Source organism: Salmo salar, chromosome 13, assembly GCF_965601325.2.
Source record: "Salmo salar chromosome 13, fSalSal1, whole genome shotgun sequence".
In the NCBI taxonomy this organism is placed as follows: domain Eukaryota; kingdom Metazoa; phylum Chordata; class Actinopteri; order Salmoniformes; family Salmonidae; genus Salmo; species Salmo salar.
Genome location: NC_138303.1, coordinates 21,645,603 through 21,666,664, shown reverse-complemented (window position 1 = coordinate 21,666,664; position 21,062 = coordinate 21,645,603). Strand labels below are relative to the sequence as shown.

At 43.1% G+C, this 21,062-nt stretch overlaps 1 protein-coding gene across 1 annotated transcript in view; it reads left to right on the top strand.

Annotated features, from left to right (window-relative positions):
- The window catches only part of LOC106566589 (uncharacterized), a 95,466-nt gene extending 74,928 nt beyond the window's left edge, over positions 1 to 20,538 (top strand). The window contains exons 8-9 of the mRNA XM_014134730.3: positions 1,367 to 1,498; positions 14,998 to 20,538. Of these exons, the coding sequence (XP_013990205.2) occupies positions 1,367 to 1,498; positions 14,998 to 15,567 (702 nt within the window). The 3' untranslated portion in view covers positions 15,568 to 20,538. The remainder of the gene's footprint in view (positions 1 to 1,366; positions 1,499 to 14,997) is intronic.
- Positions 20,539 to 21,062: the final 524 nt, after the last annotated feature.

The following is a 21,062-nucleotide window of genomic DNA, read 5'->3' as shown; positions in this document are numbered from 1 at the left end:
CAATTAACAAACATCTCAGGAACTTTAATTGCGTTTACTAATGTTCCTCATAAAAACATGAATAAATCACTGAAACCATAGATGGTAGATATTTTAAGTTTAATATAAGTCACAGTTCTTTCGGCTAAATAAAGATTGACGTTTTTTATCACTTGATGCTGAGAAACATCTGACTAATCGACCAAGAGTTAAAAAATATCCACAGATGAAGAAGAACATCTGATTTGATGGCAGCATCTGATTGTGGTTATGATTGCTGTCTGATTTCTGGACAGCTGTGCGCTGTGTGGGCTGTCTTCTGAGACGCACACACACACACACACACACACACACACACACACACACACACACACACACACACACACACACACACACACACACACACACACACACACACACACACACACACACACACACGTGGGCAGGATCTTTGATCTGGGGGCTATGTGTATATGAAACACAAATGATTCATTAACCATCTCAATTTCCTCCAAAACATTTTGCTCTCTCTCTATCACCAGTAGTCTTTTGTTGTGATCAGTTATATTTATATGAAAAATACCAACTAGAAGGACAAGAGACACAGTAATATGGTGGAGGGGAGACTAAACCAGTTGCATACAGATTGTATGCTGTAAAATGTGGAGACATTTGCTAGTACTCTAAATGTCCACCTACAAATGTGTGAACAGAGATGATTTGATGCCAGAACATAATTTGATCCATATGCACAACCCAAACCATTTCAACAACCATGTCATTCCTCTTTACAAACACAGTCCCTCACCGTTGTCCTATAAGTCCAGTGGTGGGACGGATGTGTGTAGATAGTCACATGAGAGCCACCTGTTTGTGGACTGAAACACACAAACGCGCACACAAACACTCCTCCCACTCTTTGCTGTTCAGTGTGGACTGTGTTTACCTGTCCGACAAGCGTACCACTTCCTACTCCCACAAGCCTCTGGATAAATATTTACAAGAGAACACACACACTCAGTGTTTGTTGTACATGGGCATCCTGTGTCGACTGTCTATGTATCTGCAGGCCGGACATAAAGCTGAGGTTACCTACCAGAGATAATCTACTGCGTGTGTGTATGCAAAACAGTTGTTTCATTGAGTTATTTTGTTGGGATTTATACCGGATGTTGTTAATTACAAGGCCTATACTCAACTATAAAGGAGCTGGTCAAAAACATAACCAATTTGGGCCCTGAGAACGAGTGCTGGTCTATGATCAGGTCCACATAATCAACTGATCCTAGAATCGCACTCCTACCATTGAGGCTCTAATAGTGAATAGGGGCCTTGGCGACCAGGCTGCCAGCTGAGCCCTCACCTCTCTTCTCTGTGTGTCCACCAGGAGACGGTGTTCATGGGGAACGGGGAACAGTACATCTGGAAGCCCCCGGAGGATGATGACATCATCACCCTGCACCGAGCGCCTGCATCCCCGGGGGAGAACGGACAGGGATACACACCTACAGCCATGGAGGTGATGGATGTGACTGTGTGTGTGGGTGTGTGGGGGTGGACAAGGCATTTGTGTCAGGGCGGGATTTGTGTGTGTGTGCATTGCTTAGGTATATATGGTTTGTGTACAGTAAATGTGTGTTAGCTTCAGACCTGGGTTCAAATACTTTCAGGTATTTCAATTACTTTTCAAAATACATTTCAAAACATGTGTTCAGATAACCTTTCTTTGAAGAAAAAAAACAAGTAGTTGAATATTGGAATGTATTTGGAAATACACTTGGAAATTATTTGAAAATACTCAAATACACTGAGTCAAATACTCTCCCATTGTCATGTGTGTAACGGCCGTTGCAAGGAGTAGACCAAGGCGCAGCGTGGTGAGTGCTCATCATTCATTTATTTACTGAGAACACTTTAAACAAAATAACAAAACGACTATGTTCCGTCAGGTTCAACAAAACAGAAAGTAACCACCCACAAAACCCAAAGGAAAACAGGCTGCCTAAGTATGGCTCCCAATCAGAGACAACGATATACAGCTGTCCCTGATTGAGAACCATACCCGGCCAAAACAAAGAAATACAAAACATAGAAAAAAGGACATAGAATGATCACCCTAGTCACACCCTGGCCTAACCAAAATAGAGAATAAAACCCTCTCTATGGCCAGGGCGTGACAGTGTGTCAGTGTGCAGCGGGTAGGACGGAGTCAGGCGCAGGACACAGAACTGAGTAAAAACGTACTTTACTCGCAAATAATCACAAACTAATTCCATACAGGGAATAATAATCCAGCTCAACACAAAAGAGCGACCACATAACAAAGAACAAACACGCACACAACCATGTGGGAACCAGAGGGTTAAATAGGGAATAAATTATAACATAATGGAAACCAGGTGTGTACAATCAAGACAAAACACATAGAAACAGAAACGTAGATCGGTGGTGGCTAGAAAGCCGGTGACGTCGACCGCCGAACCGCCGCCCGAACAAGGAGAGGCACCAACTTCGGTGGAAGTCGTGACACCCATGCATTTCAATCAATCGATCTTTACGTATGTAGCACGTCTACAGAGGATGCATTTCAAAGTGCTGAAAGAAATAAAAGAATAAAAGGCGAACACAAGTTTTCTATACAAATAACAAATGAAGATAGACAAAAATACAATAAAGAGACAAATGCATTCTATTTATATAGAATGAGATAAAATAAATAAATAGTTGTGTTTGTTGTACGTAGCTTATGCCTACCCATACCATAACCCCACAACCACCATGGGGCACTCTGTTCATAATGTTGACCTCAGCAAATCGCTCACCCACATGACACCATACACGTGGTCTGCGGTTGTGAGGCCGGTTGGACGTACTGACAAATTCTCTAAAACGACGTTGGAGGCGGCTTATGGTAGAGAAATTAACATTAAATTCTTTGGCAAAAGCTCTGGTGGACGCTCCCTCAAAACTTGAGACATCTGTGGCATTGTGTTGTCTGACAAAACTGCACATGTTAGAGGGGCCTTTTATTGTCCCCAGTACAAGGTGCACATGTGTAATGATCATGCTGTTTAATCAGCTTCTTGATATGCCACACCTGTCAGGTAGATTATCTTGGCAAAGTAGAAATGCGCACTAACAGGGATGTAAACAAATTTGTGCAAAACAATTGAGAGAAATATGTTTTTTGTGCATGTAGAACTTTTCTGGGATCTTTTATTTCAGCTCATGAAACATTGGACCAACACTTTACATGTTGTGTTTATATTTTTGTTCAGTGTAAAAGCATGGCTAAAAATATCTATCTTACGGTCTTTCTTAAAAATGTCTACAGTTTATGAGGCCTTCGGATTCTCTGGCAGGCTATTCCAAAGGCCAAGACGATAGTGACTGACCAAATGTTTTGGTTTTGACCTTTGGAACCACTAAAAGACCAGAGGGACACACACATACAAGGTCTGAGAGACCGACCGGGCAAATCTACTAAAATACACAGAAAACATGTATTTAAATAACAAATACTCAAATACACATGTATTTGAACCCAGGTCTGGTTAGCTTTATGTGTGAATTGTGACAGAGGGGGTCATGTTTACTAAGAGACCTCCTCTTTGATTGGCCGTACCGTCATAACACAGACAACCTTTGACGTCCATGTCTTCCTGAGTCAAACTGGGTCAGGGGCCTGGTCTGTGGTTAAACTGCCGGGTCGGGTTACAGCCATGTGGAACCCCAATATGGGGGTCGACCCATAACCCATAACCTCTACACCCTGACCCTTAGCTCTAACATATCAGTCAAACTATAGGACCAAGTGACACCCCATTCCTCATGTAGTGCACTACTTCTGGCCAGTTCCACTTTTCGCTCGGTTCCAGACCAGAAGTAATTGGAATGATTGACATGGGGAGTTATGGGATACTTGAGAGGGTCTCTTGAAATGAGACATTCTGGAGTCAGGAGGGTAAAGCAACCCCTCCCTCCCTATCTCTCTCTCTCTCAATTCAATTCAGTTTAAGGGCTTTATTGGCATGAGAAACATATATTTACATTGCCAAAGCAAGTGAAATAGATAATAAACAAAAGTGAAATAAACAATAAAAATTAACAGTAAACATTCATTTACAAAATAATAAAGACATTTAAATTGTCATATTATGTCTATATACAGTGTTGTAATGATGTGCAAATAGTTAAAGTACAAAATATAAAATAAATAAACATAAATGTGGGTTGTATTTACAATGGTGTTTGTTCTTCACTGGTTGCCCTTTTCTTGTGGCAACAGGTCACAAATCTTGCTGCTGTGATGTACACGGTGGTATTTCACCCAATAGATATGAGAGTTTATCAAAATTTGTTTTTTTTCAAATTCTTTGTGGGTCTGTGTAATCTGAGGGAAATATGTGTCTCTAAATTGTCATACATTTGGCAGGAGGTTAGGAAGTGCATCTCAGTTTCCACCTCATTTTGTGGGCATTGTGCACATAGCCTGTCTTCTCTTGAGAGACAGGTCTGCCTACAGCGGCCTTTCTCAATAGCAAGGCTATGCTCACTGAGTCTGTACATAGTCAAAGCTTTCCTTAATTTTGGGTCAGGCGTAGAATGTCTCCTTGCTTTCTGTCTCAGTTCATTCACTGCCTCATTTAGGTGTCCAGTTGAGCTTATTTTTAAGTAATTGTAGTGTGTGCAATACTCTTTGTATGTTGTACCGATTGAGAACTTTGGTCTAATTCCCTTAGATCTGGATCTTCTCTGGAAAATCATTATTTTAGTCTTTTTGGTGTTTACTGCCAGGGCCCGGGTCTGGCAGTACTGTTCTAGCAGGTCCAGGCTCTGCTGTAGGCCATGTGCTGAGGGTGACAGCAGGCACAGGTCATCTGTGAATATGTGCATGCATTTAACCTATGAATTGTAGCGACTAACACCAGGGGCTGAGGATTCTTCTAAAACGGCAAATTCGTTGATGTAAATATTGAAGCGCGCAGGGCATAGATTGCAACCCTGGCAAAGGCCCCGCTCCTGGTTAAAGAATTCTGTTGTTTTCTTGCCAATTTTGATGCTACACATATTTATTTAATTATGTCATATGTTTTACCCCTAACACCACTTTCTATAACTTTGTGAACAATCCTGTATGCCAAATAGTATCAAATTATTTTTGGAAATCAATAAAGATAGCATAAATGTTGGTATTATTTTGGTGGACATGTTTATCTATCAGGGTGTTTAGGGTGTAAATACAATCGGTTGTGCTATGTTTAGGTATAAATCCACTTTGGCTTTTACCCAAGACATTGTGCTTATTAAGGAAGTTTAGAACTGTTACATTTATACTACAGAAAACCTTCCCCAAGTTACCATTCACACAAATGCCTCTGTAATTGTTTGGATCAAATTTGTCTCCTTCCTTAAAGATTGGGGTTATGAGTCCTCGGTTCCAGATGTCAGGGAAATAACCTACACTCAGGCTCAAATTTAACAGTTTTAATGTAGCCCATTTACATTTTGCACCAGTGAATATGAGCATCTCATTTAGGATACCATCTGATACGCATGCTTTTTAAAATTTGAGGGCCTGAAGTTTGTTATAATAATTGGGAAGTCTATGGATTTAGGTTTTCCTTCATAGCTTTTTTCAATCCATTCAACTTCTCATGAATGTGGCATTGTTCTGCAATTGCATACATTTTGTTTTAAAATGGGTTGTCCATATATCACCATTTGTATCGCTAATTCCTCTTGTTTAGATTTCTTGGGGGGTTTTCCAACTTTTGCCAGAAGTTGTTTGTGTTTATGGACTCCTCAATTAGTGTCAGTTGCTTGCTGTTGTCCTGGGCTCTTTTGGTTCTAAGTGTACGTTTATAGAGCTTTAATGACAGAGTATTTCACCATTATTTGGGTCTTTGTGCTTTTGGTTTAATACTGTTCTTCTGTTGTCATCTATAGTTTTTTTTTGTTCGTTTTTTTGTCCATTTCATTTGTGCTTCTTTTGCTGTTTGCCTGAATATATTGTTGATGGTTTTTAAGTCTAGATTGATGCCTTCTTTACTGTAAGTTTCTGGTTATTGGTTGCTTTCTGGTATTCATCTGTGCTGTTTTGGGCCCATCTGTATGAATTTCTGATGTTGTCAAGGCTCAGGAGAAGACCCAGATGCAGACAGTTTTGAAGTAACAAAAGTTTATTACAAAAACAGGGGGGCAGGCAAACAACAGGTGAAGGGCAAACAGAGGTCGCTAGTCCAGAGCAGAGTCTGAAGGTACAGAACGGCAGGCAGGCTCAGGGTCAAGTCAGGCAGAATGGTCAAAAACCGGGAAAGCTAGAAAACAGGAACTAGAGACAGCCAGGAGCTCGGGAAAAAATGCTGGTAGACTTGACGAAACAAAACGAACTGGCAACAGTCAAACAGAGAACACAGGTATAAGTACACTGGGGATAATGGGGAAGATGGGTGACACCTGGAGGGGGGTGGAGACAAACACAAAGATAGGTGAAACAGATCAGGGTGTGACAGTTGTACAGCTTACTGGGCTGTGAATGTGTCTCTCTCTCCACCCACACCGACCGTGCTGAACGAACGGCAGACAAACAGCAAATCAACATTCGATTTGCTGTTTGTCTGCCGTTCGTTCAGCACGGCGTGTTTTAGGGACCACCTGCTATCTATAGAATCAGTTTGAAAATTATGGCTGGTACTGTGTTCAGAGGTCCTATGTACTCTCGGCCAGCAAACACTGCCGTTGTGTCCGTGTCCTAAGGGAGTGACCAGTGGTCTGGGGATTGTTAGTTTGTGTTGACTGTTTTAGCTTCAGGGTGGGGTTCAGGATTAAATTCGGAGGGCCACGTTCTTCCATGTTCACCTAAATAGACAGGTTCTAACTTGACTTAAACTATTTTTCTGAATGTGTAACATAGGTCATCTACAAATGTCCCCCAGGGGAGTCCGTATTGCACGTTTTTCCATTTATTTCCAGATCGTTTTCATTTCCTTCTTTTAGGTTTCCACATATAGACTTTATTGACATTTTACATCCCCTTGCCTCTGTTAAACTGAATGTAACAGGAAGACACTGAGTCATCCTCTGTCCATACATAGTGTACAGGATGTTATGAGGAAAGTGCAGCAGGAGCAAGCTACATATGACCAAGCTGTAGTTTAGCTCCCGAGTCAGGAAGAAGCAGCTGATGAGCTGGTTAACTCCTTGTCTCTGGGTATAAGACAGGTTTGAGCCACTGCCTCCTGTTGCTGTGATGCTGGGAGCGGAGTTTAAGGGGTTTCTCTCCCTCTTTCTCCCTCAATCACTAAATCTTTCACTCTCTTTGTCTCTTACTGTTTGTCTCTGTCTTTCCCTTTCTCTCATCTTCCCCCTTAATCCCTCTTTCATATATTTTTGTCCTATGTAGTTTGAATATATTAGCTATAAAATCATCTATGAAACAAAATAAGCAGTTATTAATCCCTCTTTCTCTTCAATAATGTTCTTGTTCTCTCTGTTGTTCAGACACACCCTAGTATACTCTGGAGTGTGTCAGTTGAATTTCCACCACTACCCTCCACTCCTCCTTCTCCTCTCGCTCCTCCACTCCTCCACTTGCCTTTGGTAGGCGCTGGCCTGCTCTCAACCAATCAGATCTCCCAAACTGGGTCTTATCCCCTAACATACATAATGCAGACAAAACATTCTGAAACTCACTACGTATTTTCTGATATCCACAAAATAACGGAAATACGATATTTAAGATATCTCAAAATTTGTTTTGGTGCCAAGTTAATAGTTCTGTCACACACAGAGAGCAGACATGAACAGTATCTTAGAGACGAGGAGAAGAGTAGGAGGAGAATTTAAAAAATGTAAAAAAATACCGTAGAAGCTTCCTCAACAACTGAAGTTCTGAAACCCCCATCGTCTTGTGACTTCGACTTCCTTCCTCTGCTGAAAACGCTGCAGAGCGCACGCGCATGCACACATTCACACACACACACACACACACAAATGCACACACACAAACATACACACACAGAATGACTGCACAGAGCCCACACACAGCGCATGGTAGGGTCTTTGTTTATTAAAAAAGATCACCACAGATTTGTGGGGGCAGGGTATATACGTGTGGCTCGAAGTCTGTCAGGAAGAGAGAGAGATAAAGAAAGACAGTGAGAGAGACGAGAGAGAGATTTCATGTTGAATCTTATGAAAAGAGGAACTCTTTTTGTTTATCTTCTCTTGTATGAGGTTTTTCAGAGTATAAAATATATACAGTGCATTCGGAAAGTATTCAGACCCCTTGACTTTTTCCACATTGTGTTACGTTACAGACTTATTCTAAAATGTATTAAATAGTGTTTTACCCCTCATCAATCTACACACAATACCCTGTAATGACAAAGGAAAAACAGGTTTTTAGAAATGTATTTAAAATAAACTGAAATATCACATTTACATAAGTATTCAGACCCTTTACACAGTACTTTGTTGAAGCACCATTGACAGCGATTACAGCCTCGAGTCTTCTTGGGTATGATGTTACAAGCTTGGCACACCTGTATTTGGGGGAGTTTCTCCCATTCTTCTCTGCAGATGTTCTCAACCTCTGTCAGGTTGGAAGGGGAGCGTCGCTGTACAGCTATTTTCAGGTCTCTCCAGAGATGTTCGATCAGGTTCATTCAGAGACTTGTCCCGAAGCCACTCTTGTGTTGTCTTGGCTGTGTGCTTAGGGTCGTTGTCCTGTTGGAAGGTGAACCTTTGCCCCAGTCTGAAGTCCTGAGCGCTCTGGAGCAGGTTTTTATGAAGGATCTCTTTATACTTTGCTCTTTATACTCCTCGATCCTGACTAGTCTCCCAGATTCTGCCGCTGAAAAACATTCCCACAGCATGATGCTGCCACCACCATGCTTCACCGGATTACCAGGACGTGTACTCCGAGCATGCGCTGACCAACTGGCAAGTGTCTTCACTGACATTTTCAACCTGTCCCTGACCGAGTCTGTAATACCAACATGTTTCAAGCAGACTAGCATAGTCCCTGTGCCCAAGTACACCAAGATAACCTGCCTAAATGACTACCGACCCGTAGCACTCACATCTGTAGCCATGAAGTGCTTTGAAAGGCTGGTCATGGCTCATATCAACACCATTATCCCAGAAACCCTAGACCCACTCCAATTTGCATACCGCCCCAACAGATACACAGATGATGCAATCTCTATTGCACTCCACACTGCCCTTTCCCACCTGGACAAAAGAAACACCTACGTGAGAATGCTATTCATTGACTACAGCTCAGCGTTCCTCAAAGCTCATCACTAAGCTAAGGACCCTGGGACTCAACACCTCCCTCTGCAACTGGATCCTGGACTTCCTGACAGGCCGCCCCCAGGTGGTAAGGGTAGGTAACAACACATCTGCTCTATCAGAGTGACCATCGGGTTCTTGGTCACCTCCCTGACCAAGGCCCTGCTCCCCCGATAGCTCAGTTTGGCTAGGCGGCCACCTCTAGGAAGAGTGTTGGTGGTTCCAAACTTCTTCCATTTAAGAATGTTGGAGGCCACTGTGTTCTTGGGGACCTTCAGTGATGCAGAAATGTTTTGGTACCCTTCCCCAGATCTGTGCCTCAACACAATCCTGTCTCGGAGCTCTACAGACAATTCCTTCGACCTCATGGCTTGGTTTTTGCTCTGACATCCACTGTCATCTGTGAAACCTTATATAGACAAGTGTGTGTCTTTCCAAATCATGTCCAATCATTTGAATTTACAACAGGTGGACTCCAATCAAGTTGTAGAAACATTTCAAGGATGATCAATGGAAACAGGATACACATGAGCTCAATTTGGAGTCTCATAGCAAAGGGTTTGAATACTTATGTAAATAATGTATTTCTGATTTTGGTGTTTTTATACATTTGCAAACATTTCTAAAAACCTGTTTTTGTATTGTCATTATGGGGTATTGTGTGTAGATTGATGAGGGAAAAAATTGACTTAATCCTTTTTAAGTACAGACCACCCCTCATCTCTGTCAAACGCTCCCATAAACACTTCAGCGAGCAGGCCTTTCTAATCGACCTGGCCCGGGTATCCTGGAAGGATATTGACCTCATTGCGTCAGTAGAGGATGCCTGGTTATTCTTTAAAAGTGCTTTCCTCACCATCTTAAATAAGCATGCCCCATTCAAAAAATGTAGAACCAGGAACAGATATAGCCCTTGGTTCACTCCAGATCTGACTGCCCTTGACCAGCACAAAAACATCCTGTGGTGTACTGCATTAGCATCGAATAACCCCTGCGATATGCAACTTTTCAGGGAAGTTAGGAACCAACGTACACAGTCAGTTAGGAAAGTTAAGGCTAGCTTTTTCAAACAGAAGTTTGCATCCTGTATCACAAACTCCAAAACGTTCTGGGACACTGTAAAGTCCATGGAGAATAAGAGCACCTCCTCCCAGCTGCCCACTGCACTGAGGCTAGGAAAAATTGTCACCACCGATAAATCCGCGATAATTGAGAATTTCAATAGGCATTTTTCTACGGCTGGCCATGCTTTCCACCTGGCTACCCCTAGCCCGGTAAACAGCCCTGCACCCCCCACAGCAACTTGCCCAAGCCTCCCCCATTTCTCCTTCACCCAAATCCAGACAGCTGATGTTCTGAAGGAGCTGCAAAATGACCCTCTCTTTCTAAAATTATCCGCCGAAATTGTTGCAACCCCTCTTTCGTGTCGTCTGAGATCCCCAAAGATTGGAAAGCTGCCACGGTCATCCCCCTCTTCAAGGGGGAGACACTCTAGACCTAAACTGTTATAGAGCTATATCCATCCTGCCCTGCCTTTCCAAAATCTTCGAAAGCCAAGTTAACAAACAGATCACCGACCATTTTGAATCCCACCGTACCTTCTCCGCTATGCAATCTGGTTTCCGAGCTGGCCATGGGTGCACCTCAGCCACGCTCAAGGTCCTAAACGATATCATAACCGCCATCAATAAGAGACAATACTGTGCAGCTGTATTCATCGACCTGGCCAAGGCTTTCGTCTCTGTCAATCATCACATTCTTATCGGCAGACTCAACAGCCTTGGTTTCTCAAATGACTGCCTCACCTGGTTCACCAACTACTTCTCAGACAGAGTTCAGTGTGTCAAATCGGAGGGCCTGTTGTCCGGACCTCTGGCAGTCTCTACAGGGGTGCCACAGGGTTCAATCCTTGCGCCGACTCTTTTCTCTGTATACATCAATACAGAGAAAATAAGAAAATTATGTCGCTCTTGCTGCTGGTGATTCTCTGATCCACCTCTACGCAGGCGACACCATTCTGTATACTTCTGGCCCTTCTTTAGCCACTGTGTTAACTAACCTCCAGACGAGCTTCAATGCCATACAACTCTCCTTCCGTGGCCTCCAACTGCTCTTAAATGCAAGTAAAACTAAAATGCATGCTCTTCAACCGATCACTGCCCACACCTGCCCGCCCATCCAGCATCACTACTCTGGACGGTTCTGACTTAGAATATGTGGACAACTACAAATACCTAGGTGTCTGGTTAGACTGTAAACTCTCCTTCCATACTCACATTAAGCATCTCCAATCCAAAATTAAATCTAGAATCGGCTTCCTATTTCGCAACAAAGCATCCTTCACTCATGCTGCCCAACATACCCTCGTAAACTGACCATCTTACCGATCCTTGACTTCGGCAATGTTATTTACAAAATAGCCTACTACCCACCACTGCGACCTGTATGCTCTCGTTGGCTGGCCCTCGCTTCATATTCGTCGCCAAACCCACTGGCTCCAGGTCATCTATAAGTCTTTGCTCGGTAAAGCCACGCCTTATCTCAGCTCACTGGTCACCATAGCAGCACCCACCTTTGGCATGCGCTCCAGAAGGTATATTTCACTGGTCACTCCCAAAGCCAATTCCTCCTTCGGCCACCTTTCCTTCCAGTTCTCTGTTGCCAATGACTGGAACGAACTGCAAAAATCACTGAAGCTGGAGACTCATATCTCCCTCACTAGCTTTAAGCACCAGCTGTCAGAGCAGCTCACAGATCACTGCACCTGTACATAGCCCATCTGTAAATAGCCCATCCAACTACCTCATCCCCATACTGTTATTTATTTATTTTATTTTGCACCTTTGCACCTCAGTATCTCTACTTGCACACTAATCTTCTGCACGTCTATCACTCCAGTGTTTAATTGCTATATTGTAATTATTTCACCACTATGGCCTATTTATTGCCTTACCTCCCTTATCCTACCTCATTTGCACACACTGTATATAGACTTTTTGTATTGTATTATTGACTGTATGTTTGTTTATTCCATGTGTAACTCTGTGTTGTTGTTTGTGTCGCACTGCTTTGCTTTATCTTGGCCAGGTCGCAGTTGTAAATGAGAACTTGTTCTCAACTAGCCTACCTGGTTAAGTAAAGGTGAATAAAAAATACATTAAAAAAAATAGAATAAGGCTGCAACGTAACAAAATGTGGAAAAAGTCAAGAGGTCTGAATACTTTCCGAATGCACTGTATGCTCAATTCAACACTTGTATTCTACATGTGAAACGTACAGCAGGCCTAGTGCCTTTGATGATATAGTGAGGTTTTTATTGCCCTCGTGACTGTCTGTGTGTCAGCCTGCACCTAAAGTATGCAAGGCCTGTGTGTGTGTGTTGACACTACTTGCACAGTGCAGTAACCTGACCCATTTTTCCCAGGCAGGATAAGCTTGAGTAAACTGTGTTATCAGCCTGCTGTGTGCTGTGGCTGGGCTGAGTGGCAGAGTTACCTAACCACAGGATAAACCAGTTACATTTCACCACAGTCAACACGGACAAGTAGTGGAGAAAATAGAATGGTGTGTGTCAGGAATCTGGATGCCAGCCAAAACACTAAAACATGCTTCTCAATGAGTGAGTGAGTGAGTGAGTGAGTGAGTGAGTGAGTGAGTGAGTGAGTGAGTGAGTGAGTGTGTGAGTGAGTGAGTGAGTGAGTGAGTGAGTGAGTGAGTGAGTGAGTGAGTGAGTGAGTGAGTGAGTGAGTGAGTGAGTGAGTGAGTGAGTGAGAGTTTGATTGTGAGTGAGTGAATGAGTGAGAGTTTGATTGTGAGTGAGTGAGTGAGTGAGTGAGTGAGTAGAGTGAGTGGAGTGAGTGAGTGAGTGAGTGAGTGAGTGAGTGAGTGAGTGAGAGTTTGATTGTGAGTGAGTGTTTGATTGTGAGTGAGTGAGTGAGTGAGTGAGTGAGTGAGTGAGTGAGTGAGTGAGTGAGTGAGTGAGTGAGTGAGTGTGAGTGTGAGTGAGTGAGAGTTTGATTGTGAGTGAGAGTTTGATTGTGAGTGAGTGAGTGAGTAACTACTAGAGCTCTTAAGTCTTTAACATTTTCACAACCAAATGGCATGTGTAGAACCTTGCATTGGCATTTCATTTAACTGAGGTTGTGACCTCCAAGGCATTCCTTGGTCATAGTTTTATTAGGAGAGAGGTGTCCCAAAGGATTTTGGGATACGGTCATGGGAAATTCTTGCTGAGCAAACAGCTCTCGCTCTCTTTACCTATCATTCTCCATATCTCTCTCTTTACCTATCATTCTCCATATCTCTCTCTTTACCTATCGTTCTCCATATCTCTCTCTTTACCTATCGTTCTCCATATCTCTGTCTTTACCTATCGTTCTCCATATCTCTGTCTTTACCTATCGTTCTCCATATCTCTGTCTTTACCTATCGTTCTCCATATCTCTCTCATTCTCTAGCTCTCTCAGACCCCAAGGGATTTTCATACAGTGTTAAACTTTTGGCATGGGCCTGTCTACAGAGTACAGTGCATTCGGAAAGTATTCAGACCCATTCACTTTTTACACATTTTGTTACGTTACAGCCTTATTCTAAAATGGATGAAATTGTTTTTTTTAGCTAATCAATCTGCACACAATACCCCATAATAATAAGGAAAAAACAGGTTTTTAGAAATGTGTGCAAATTTATTACAAATAAGAAACAGAAATACCTTATTTACTTAAGTATTCAGACCCTTTGCTATGAGACTCGAAATTTAGATCAGGTGAATCCTGTTTCAATTGATCAAACCTGGCACCATCCCTATAGGGAAGCATGGTGGTGGCAGCATCATGCTGTGGGGATGTTTTTCAGTGGCAGCGCCTGTGAGAATAGTCAGGATCGAGGGAAAGATGAACGGAGCAAAGTACAGAGAGATCCTTGATGAAAACCTTCTACAGAGAGCGCAGGACCTCAGACTGGGGCGAAGGTTCACCTTCCAACAGGACAATGACCCTAAGCAAACAGCCAAGACAACACAAGAGGGGCTTCGGGACAAGTCTCTTGAGTGGCCCAGCCAGAGCCCGGACTTGAATCCGATCAAACATCTCTGGATAGACCAGAAAATAGCTGTACAGCGATACTCCCCATCCAACCTGAAGGAGCTTGAGAGAATCTGCAGAGAAGAATGGGAAAAACTCCCAAAATACAGGTGTGCCAAGCTTGTAGCGTCATACCCAAGAAGACTCGAGGCTGTAATCGCTGCCAAAGGTGCTTCAACAAAGCACTGAGTAAAGGGTCTGAATACTTATGTAAATGTGATATTTCCGTTTTTTTATATATACATTTGCTTTGTCATTATGGGGGTATTGTGTGTAGATTGTGTGTAGATTGTGTGTAGATTGTGTGTAGATTGATTAGGAACACAACTATTTAGCCATTTTAGAATAAGGTTGTAACGTACCAAAATGTGGAAAAAATTCCAGGGGTCTGAATACTTTCCGAATACACTGTATGTATAATAAAAAAAGACAATTTAGGACATTAAATTACTAAACTTCTTAAGTAAATCAATGTGGTCAGTCATATTTCCATGTACTGTAAATGAGACTGTATAAGCTGTGTTATAGCCTTCTCCCTGTTGAACAAGTCTGCATGTGTAAGATGTGTGTAGCCACAACTTCAACAGTTGTACTATATGTGATAGCTAACTGTCTCTCCCTCTCTCTGTCTCATCTTCAGATCACAGACACCTACTCCACCGTGTGTAAACCACAGAAGAAGAAACCTTCCCCAGACCACAGCGCAGCCAAGACCCTCCCCCGCAACCACTGCTCTGGGGGGAAGAATGGAGGAGGTAGGGGAGCAGGAGGGAATGAGGGAGGGAACGGGGCGTGGGGTGGCAGTCGGGGGATCCAGGGTGGCCAGGCACGATCCCATGAGGAGCCCTGCTACGAGCCCGTCGGCGACAGGTCCTGGCCCTCCTGTGTGGTGGCCGAGTCGGACCCGGCGTATGCCACTATCGACTCCCACCGGAAACGTGAGTGGGCAGGAACCAATAACGGTGTGCTGGGGGCGAATGCTACACTAAAGCCCAGGAAGAAGCCTCCTCAGCAGGGAACCTCGTCTCCAGAGGCCCCATGCCCCCAGGGACCTCCAGCATGCCCCCCAGTCCCTCCATCTAGGGCCTTGCCTGGGGGGGAGAACTTCTATGAGACCATCAGCGATGTGAAACAGGGGGCCAACAGTGCCAGCACCACCACCATCTTCACCTTCAACGACGGGATGGAGATGTATGTCACTGGCCTGTAGCTGAGAGACACTGGCTCACACACACACACACACACACACACACAAGGGGAATTTTACCAATATATTAGTCTCTATTTACTCTCAGATTTGAAAATGCTAATTAGCATCAAAGTAGACATCATGCAAAACTACAAATCCCTGCAGTCCCCTGCACCAAGCCAAATTTTTGTCATCTCTAGCTGACACTTTTGCTAACAGGTATTGCGTCAATTTAAAAATTGCACCAGACAGTTCACAGAATTGTCTATTTAAAGAAATTAGCCAATGAATTCCTTACTACATTTAGCTAACATTAGATAGTAAATCCAGAGATTCTTACATTTGCCTCAATTGGGCAGTCTCGTCCAGATCATCATGGCATTTGTAGTTCTTTATGATAGCCACATTAGCAACTAATTAGAATTTCATTTTTGGGGGAGAAATACAGTTGAATATATTGATAGAATTCACCTTGTCTATAGAGATTTACAGACTTATCAAAACTTCACGCCAGGGTAAGCTTACACGAAACACAGCCCTTATTTGAAGTGTTTCTAAGAACTCCTATGGGGAAAATGTATGGTAGAAAAACGATTGGAACCATTCCCCTGTTTGACCTCTAGGTTTTATGGGTATTATGACTCGTTCTGTGATACTCCATAGCAGGGTTTCCCAGACTCGTTTCTGGGGTCCCCCTGGGTGCACGTTTTGGTTTTTGCCATTTCAATACACAGCAGATTCAAATAACCAACTCATCATCAAGCTTTGGTTATTTGAATCCGCTGTGTAGTGCTACGGCAAAACCCCAAAATCGCACCATGGGGGGTCCCAGGACCGACTTTGGGTAAACACGCTCTATAGCAACGAGACCTACTGGTCAAATCAAGCAGCAAATGTTATGCATTCTACCACCCGGTTTAAACAGTATCTCAACCCAAGGTCAGACACCAGACCCAACCAGTGGTGGGAATGGTTCTGACTGGGGAAGCCCATATAGGGGTTCCAGGCTAGTTGAACCTTGGATAGGAGCCCAGGTTCACGGGTTACAGCTCAAGTCGTTTATCAGACACTCTTGTACACAGTAGAGCGACTTACAGCAGTGAGTGCATACATTTTCTTACTGGTCCCCCATGTGAATTAAACCCACAACCATGGCATTGCAAACACCATGCTCTTCCAACTGAGCCACACAGGACAACCTGAGGGGTTCCCCCTCATTTACACCACTGGACTCAACAGAACCCTATCTACTCTATGTCTCTGAGCTTTACCGCAGAGCCAGTCTGGCTAACCCAGTCTGGACTGCACCCTCTCAGCCACACTCAAACAGGTCCCAACCAGACCAGACTGAGCATCATGTTATGAACTGGATGACAGTGTCACTGTTCACCTTACCTTACCATTTGTGTGACATTTTACATAAAGATTTATTTTTGTATAAATATGGTACCGTTAATGAAGCATAGCTTGTGTACGGAGCGACACACAATAACAGATACACGTGCACACACACACACACACACACACACACACTGTACGCAAACATTGTTGTGTATGAAAACACACATTCTCACAAAGATGACAGAGAGAAGAAGTGTGTAGACTCCAGGATGGCTTCACTTCTAAGTTCCAATCCCCTGACGACATTACCGATGACGTCACTGGTGGTAAAAAGGGTTTGACTATATTACTGATTTTAACAAGTTTAAATCCAAGCCTCAGAGACTCATGGAAGGATTAAACACAAACACATACAGACGCACACACAAGCACACACACAGACACACACACATACCTTGTGCTGGGAATTATGTAATAGAAGCAGATGGGAGTCTGGGAGATTGGCTGTGATTAGCTCTCCTTAAGCAAACATATCAAACAGGTCCTCTCTCTGTTGCCGGGCAGGGCAGATATGGTTTGACTTTGAGCAAAAAATCTGTCATGTAGCCTAGGTCTATACAGTACGTGTACGTTAACATGCTCTGACCTGGAGGAGGCGATCTTGGCTCCAACTCAACACTCTCCTGTACACTCTTTACTCCTTGGTATTCAAGGTAGAAGTTGCCCCTAAGCACAGATACACACACTGAAGATGTCTTGTAACTGGAAGGGTCTTTGGATGAAAGTGTCATAGAGCAATCACTCACTATACATCTGAAGTACATGTATCAGAGTTATATGCTGGGAGATCTTGACCAACTTTCTGACTCTGATGTTCATCTTGTAGAGTTGTATTGAGCTCAGCTGGTTGATAGGGCAGGGTAAAATGGCCTCCTTCTTGTTGTCAGCGGTGACACTGTTCAAGCGAAGCAGTAGTCTGCCTCAGGTTGCCTCACACTGTTAATTCCATCCAGAACCACTGAGCTTTAACCACAGTGACTGACCACAGAGCAACAACTGACACACTTATAGGGACAGTTTGCCCCCACACCTAAGTCTTCCCTTTTCACATCTCAAGTGGTCTAATGTCGAGTGGAATCCAAATAACACACGTTCTGTGGTGTAGAGCCTTATTCTCAAATGAGTGGGGGTGATTGGCACCATCTAAGTAGAATTTTGGGGTGAGCTGTCATAAAGAGTACTGATTTGGCTATACTTTAGTCAGATTTAATTTATTGTAAGTTGTTATTCACGTTCTTTGTTTACAAAACTCCTGGAGCTTAAAATAATGTTATTTGCATGGCAAAACACACACACACACACACACAAACATACACCATCTTGGCAGAGATACACAGGGCAAAGCCAACGGGCCAGGGACACGGTGTGGGCTGGGTAGATCTTTCTCTGAAGGAGAAAGGCAACCAATTTCACAATCTCTGCCCAGGACCTATGGGGCATTGCTAACATTTTATTTTATGGACAAGGTAATGGAGTCTTGGAGAGTTGTAGGGCTATTGGCGGTTTCGTGCAGTTACTGCAGTGAAGGGCGTTTGTGTAGCAGGGCCCTGATTTGCTTCACAGGCTGAAGTCAATGCCAGGACTCTTCTGCTGCACTCTGGGCCGCAGTCTGTCTGTCGGTTGGAACAAAATGACCAGTGAGCATCTTTTGGAAGCCCCCCCCCCCCCCCCCAGCCTGTGCTGAAAGTTCTGTTCTCTTGTAAACAAGATCTTTCCCATGTAGCTCTTGCGGGAAATGTGATGTATGAACTTAAGATGAAAAACAGTGACATTAGGGTTTAATAAAGGGGTGTTTTCGAGTCAAAAGGTAAAGAGGGACACGAACTGCTCAGGGACAGAGAGATATATGAGTGATGAATAACAGCAGTATGTGTTAGGCCATCTAACGTTAGGAGAGCGTGTGGGAAATGTAGTTCTATAAGATGTATAGGTGTGTATAGGTTTACTATGAAATACATCTTATGAAATGCATTCTGTATTTTCTAAATGCACTGTTTATGTAAAAAGAAAATGTTTACCTATTGTGTTTAAATAGCTTATGCCACTGCCATGGAGACGCTACTTGTACTGTGTTTAATGCTGTTGGTGCAATTTTCCTGCTTGAAACATAATGCATGTTTTTGACCAAATGAAAATGAAAAAAGAAAATATTGTAGTACTTTATTTATTTCCTAATGTTTGTTTTTTGTTTTCCTGTTTTGTCATGGGAGAAAAAAATAACATTCCATTTGTGGATTAGCTCTGGCTGAGAGAGAGAGAGAGAGAGAGAGAGAGAGAGAGAGAGAGAGAGAGAGAGAGAGAGAGAGAGAGAGAGAGAGAGAGAGAGAGAGAGAGAGAGAGAGAGAGAGAGAGAGATATAGAGATATAGAGATATAGAGATATAGAGAGAGACACACACACACACACCTTCCTCTCTCCATGTTCCAAATTATGAAACTGGCAGGAGGTTTTCAGTAGGAGGGAGGAAGCACACTCTGGTTCTACTCCCTGTATTATCCTCCCTCTCTTCTCTCTTTTTCCTCTCTTATCTCCTCTCTCTTTTCCACTCTCCTCTCTGTGCTGGTGGAGAAGGGCCTTTGATGTTGCTTCTTCTGAGGGACCAAGGGAGAGATATGGGGGTGGAGGGGAAGAGGGACTGCCTGGGGTTCATGCCGACCCTGCATGCTTTCAACATCAATAGTGCAGTTTTATTGGTGTGTGTGATATGACCAATGACTAACAGCTGAGATGATTTAAGCAGCTTTGGGAATATATCTTTTGTCATCCAGCACTGCCACTGCTAGTCTCCTGAGGAAATTCACAAACTTTTCATTCAACCCGTTTAGCACAGACTAAACTGACAAAGACATGGACGGAGCAGGACCAAATAAAAGCTAAACAGTACTTTAAAATATAGTTTGAAAATGCATATTATGGCAAATAATGTATTGTGCATCAATTTATTTCATTTTGCCTCTCAGTTTAGCACAAACATATCTGACAAAGACACGCTCAAAGACTCTACATTTTGAGGCAAATGGTATCATGTGAAATATTGTTGTTTTGATGTTATACAGAACTATTTCACTTGTTATTGGTTGTATGCTGAAAGACTTGATGTTAGTGGATATATTGATGGCTATCACAAATGTTGTGATTTTACGTTGGAGCAAAAATAAACTAGCCTACTTTTCAAGAATCGCTGATGTTCAATTCTCAATGGCTGACGCTCTCTTTCAACCTATCTTGTGAATTGAAATAATGAGTAATAAAGTTGATTTTGGTTGGTTTCTGTGTAGCAGGTAGAACGTCACATTGATGGCACATTGATGACGACGCATGCAGTGGAGCAGAAGTGTTATCCCCTAAATTATTTCTAATATTTTCCAATAATTGGTTTACGGGACTGTGAACGCCCAACGGTTGGGAGTGGCAGCGCTGTGGCCTATGTTGTATTTTGGTTTGAAGTTGACACAGGGTTTTAACGTGGAAAACAATATAATAGAACATAATGTGAAAATGTGCAAACGATTGTAAATGTTTTATAATCATTCATAAAATATCAAAGTCTCAAGTTTTTACTTTTGTAATAAAGTAGCACCTTAAAACGTGTCTGTGTGTGCATGGCCATGTTGTCTTTAATGATGTTTTATGTTTGTTATTTTTTACCTGAAATAGGCATTTGCTGGGTTGGTCGTCTACAACAAAGGGAACGCTGCCTGCAGCTAAACGTGGTCCGAGTCAGGCATGTTGTTGAAACAACAGTAGGCTTAGCCTAATGGTGCTTTCATAACCAAGTGGCAGGGCAGGCCCTAGCTTTTTGGGGACCCTAAGCAAGATTTAGTTTGGGGGCCCCCCACCTCACAGGTAAAACATTTTAGTGGTCTCCCTCTTGACCACGGAGAGAACAAATTGAAGTCTTAAATTAAAAATTCTGTCCTGGGTCATAGAGAAAATGTTGTGGTTTTAAAGCACATTTTCTGCAAGTCTACAGATAATTCAAATTTGGTTGGAGCCCCCCTAGCTGCCAGGGGCCTTAAGCGACCGCTTATGTCGCTTATGTCTAGGGCCGGCCCTTCCAAGTGGGAAGGTGGTACTTACCATTTGTGAAATCGTAATTACCAGTTGGATGCATT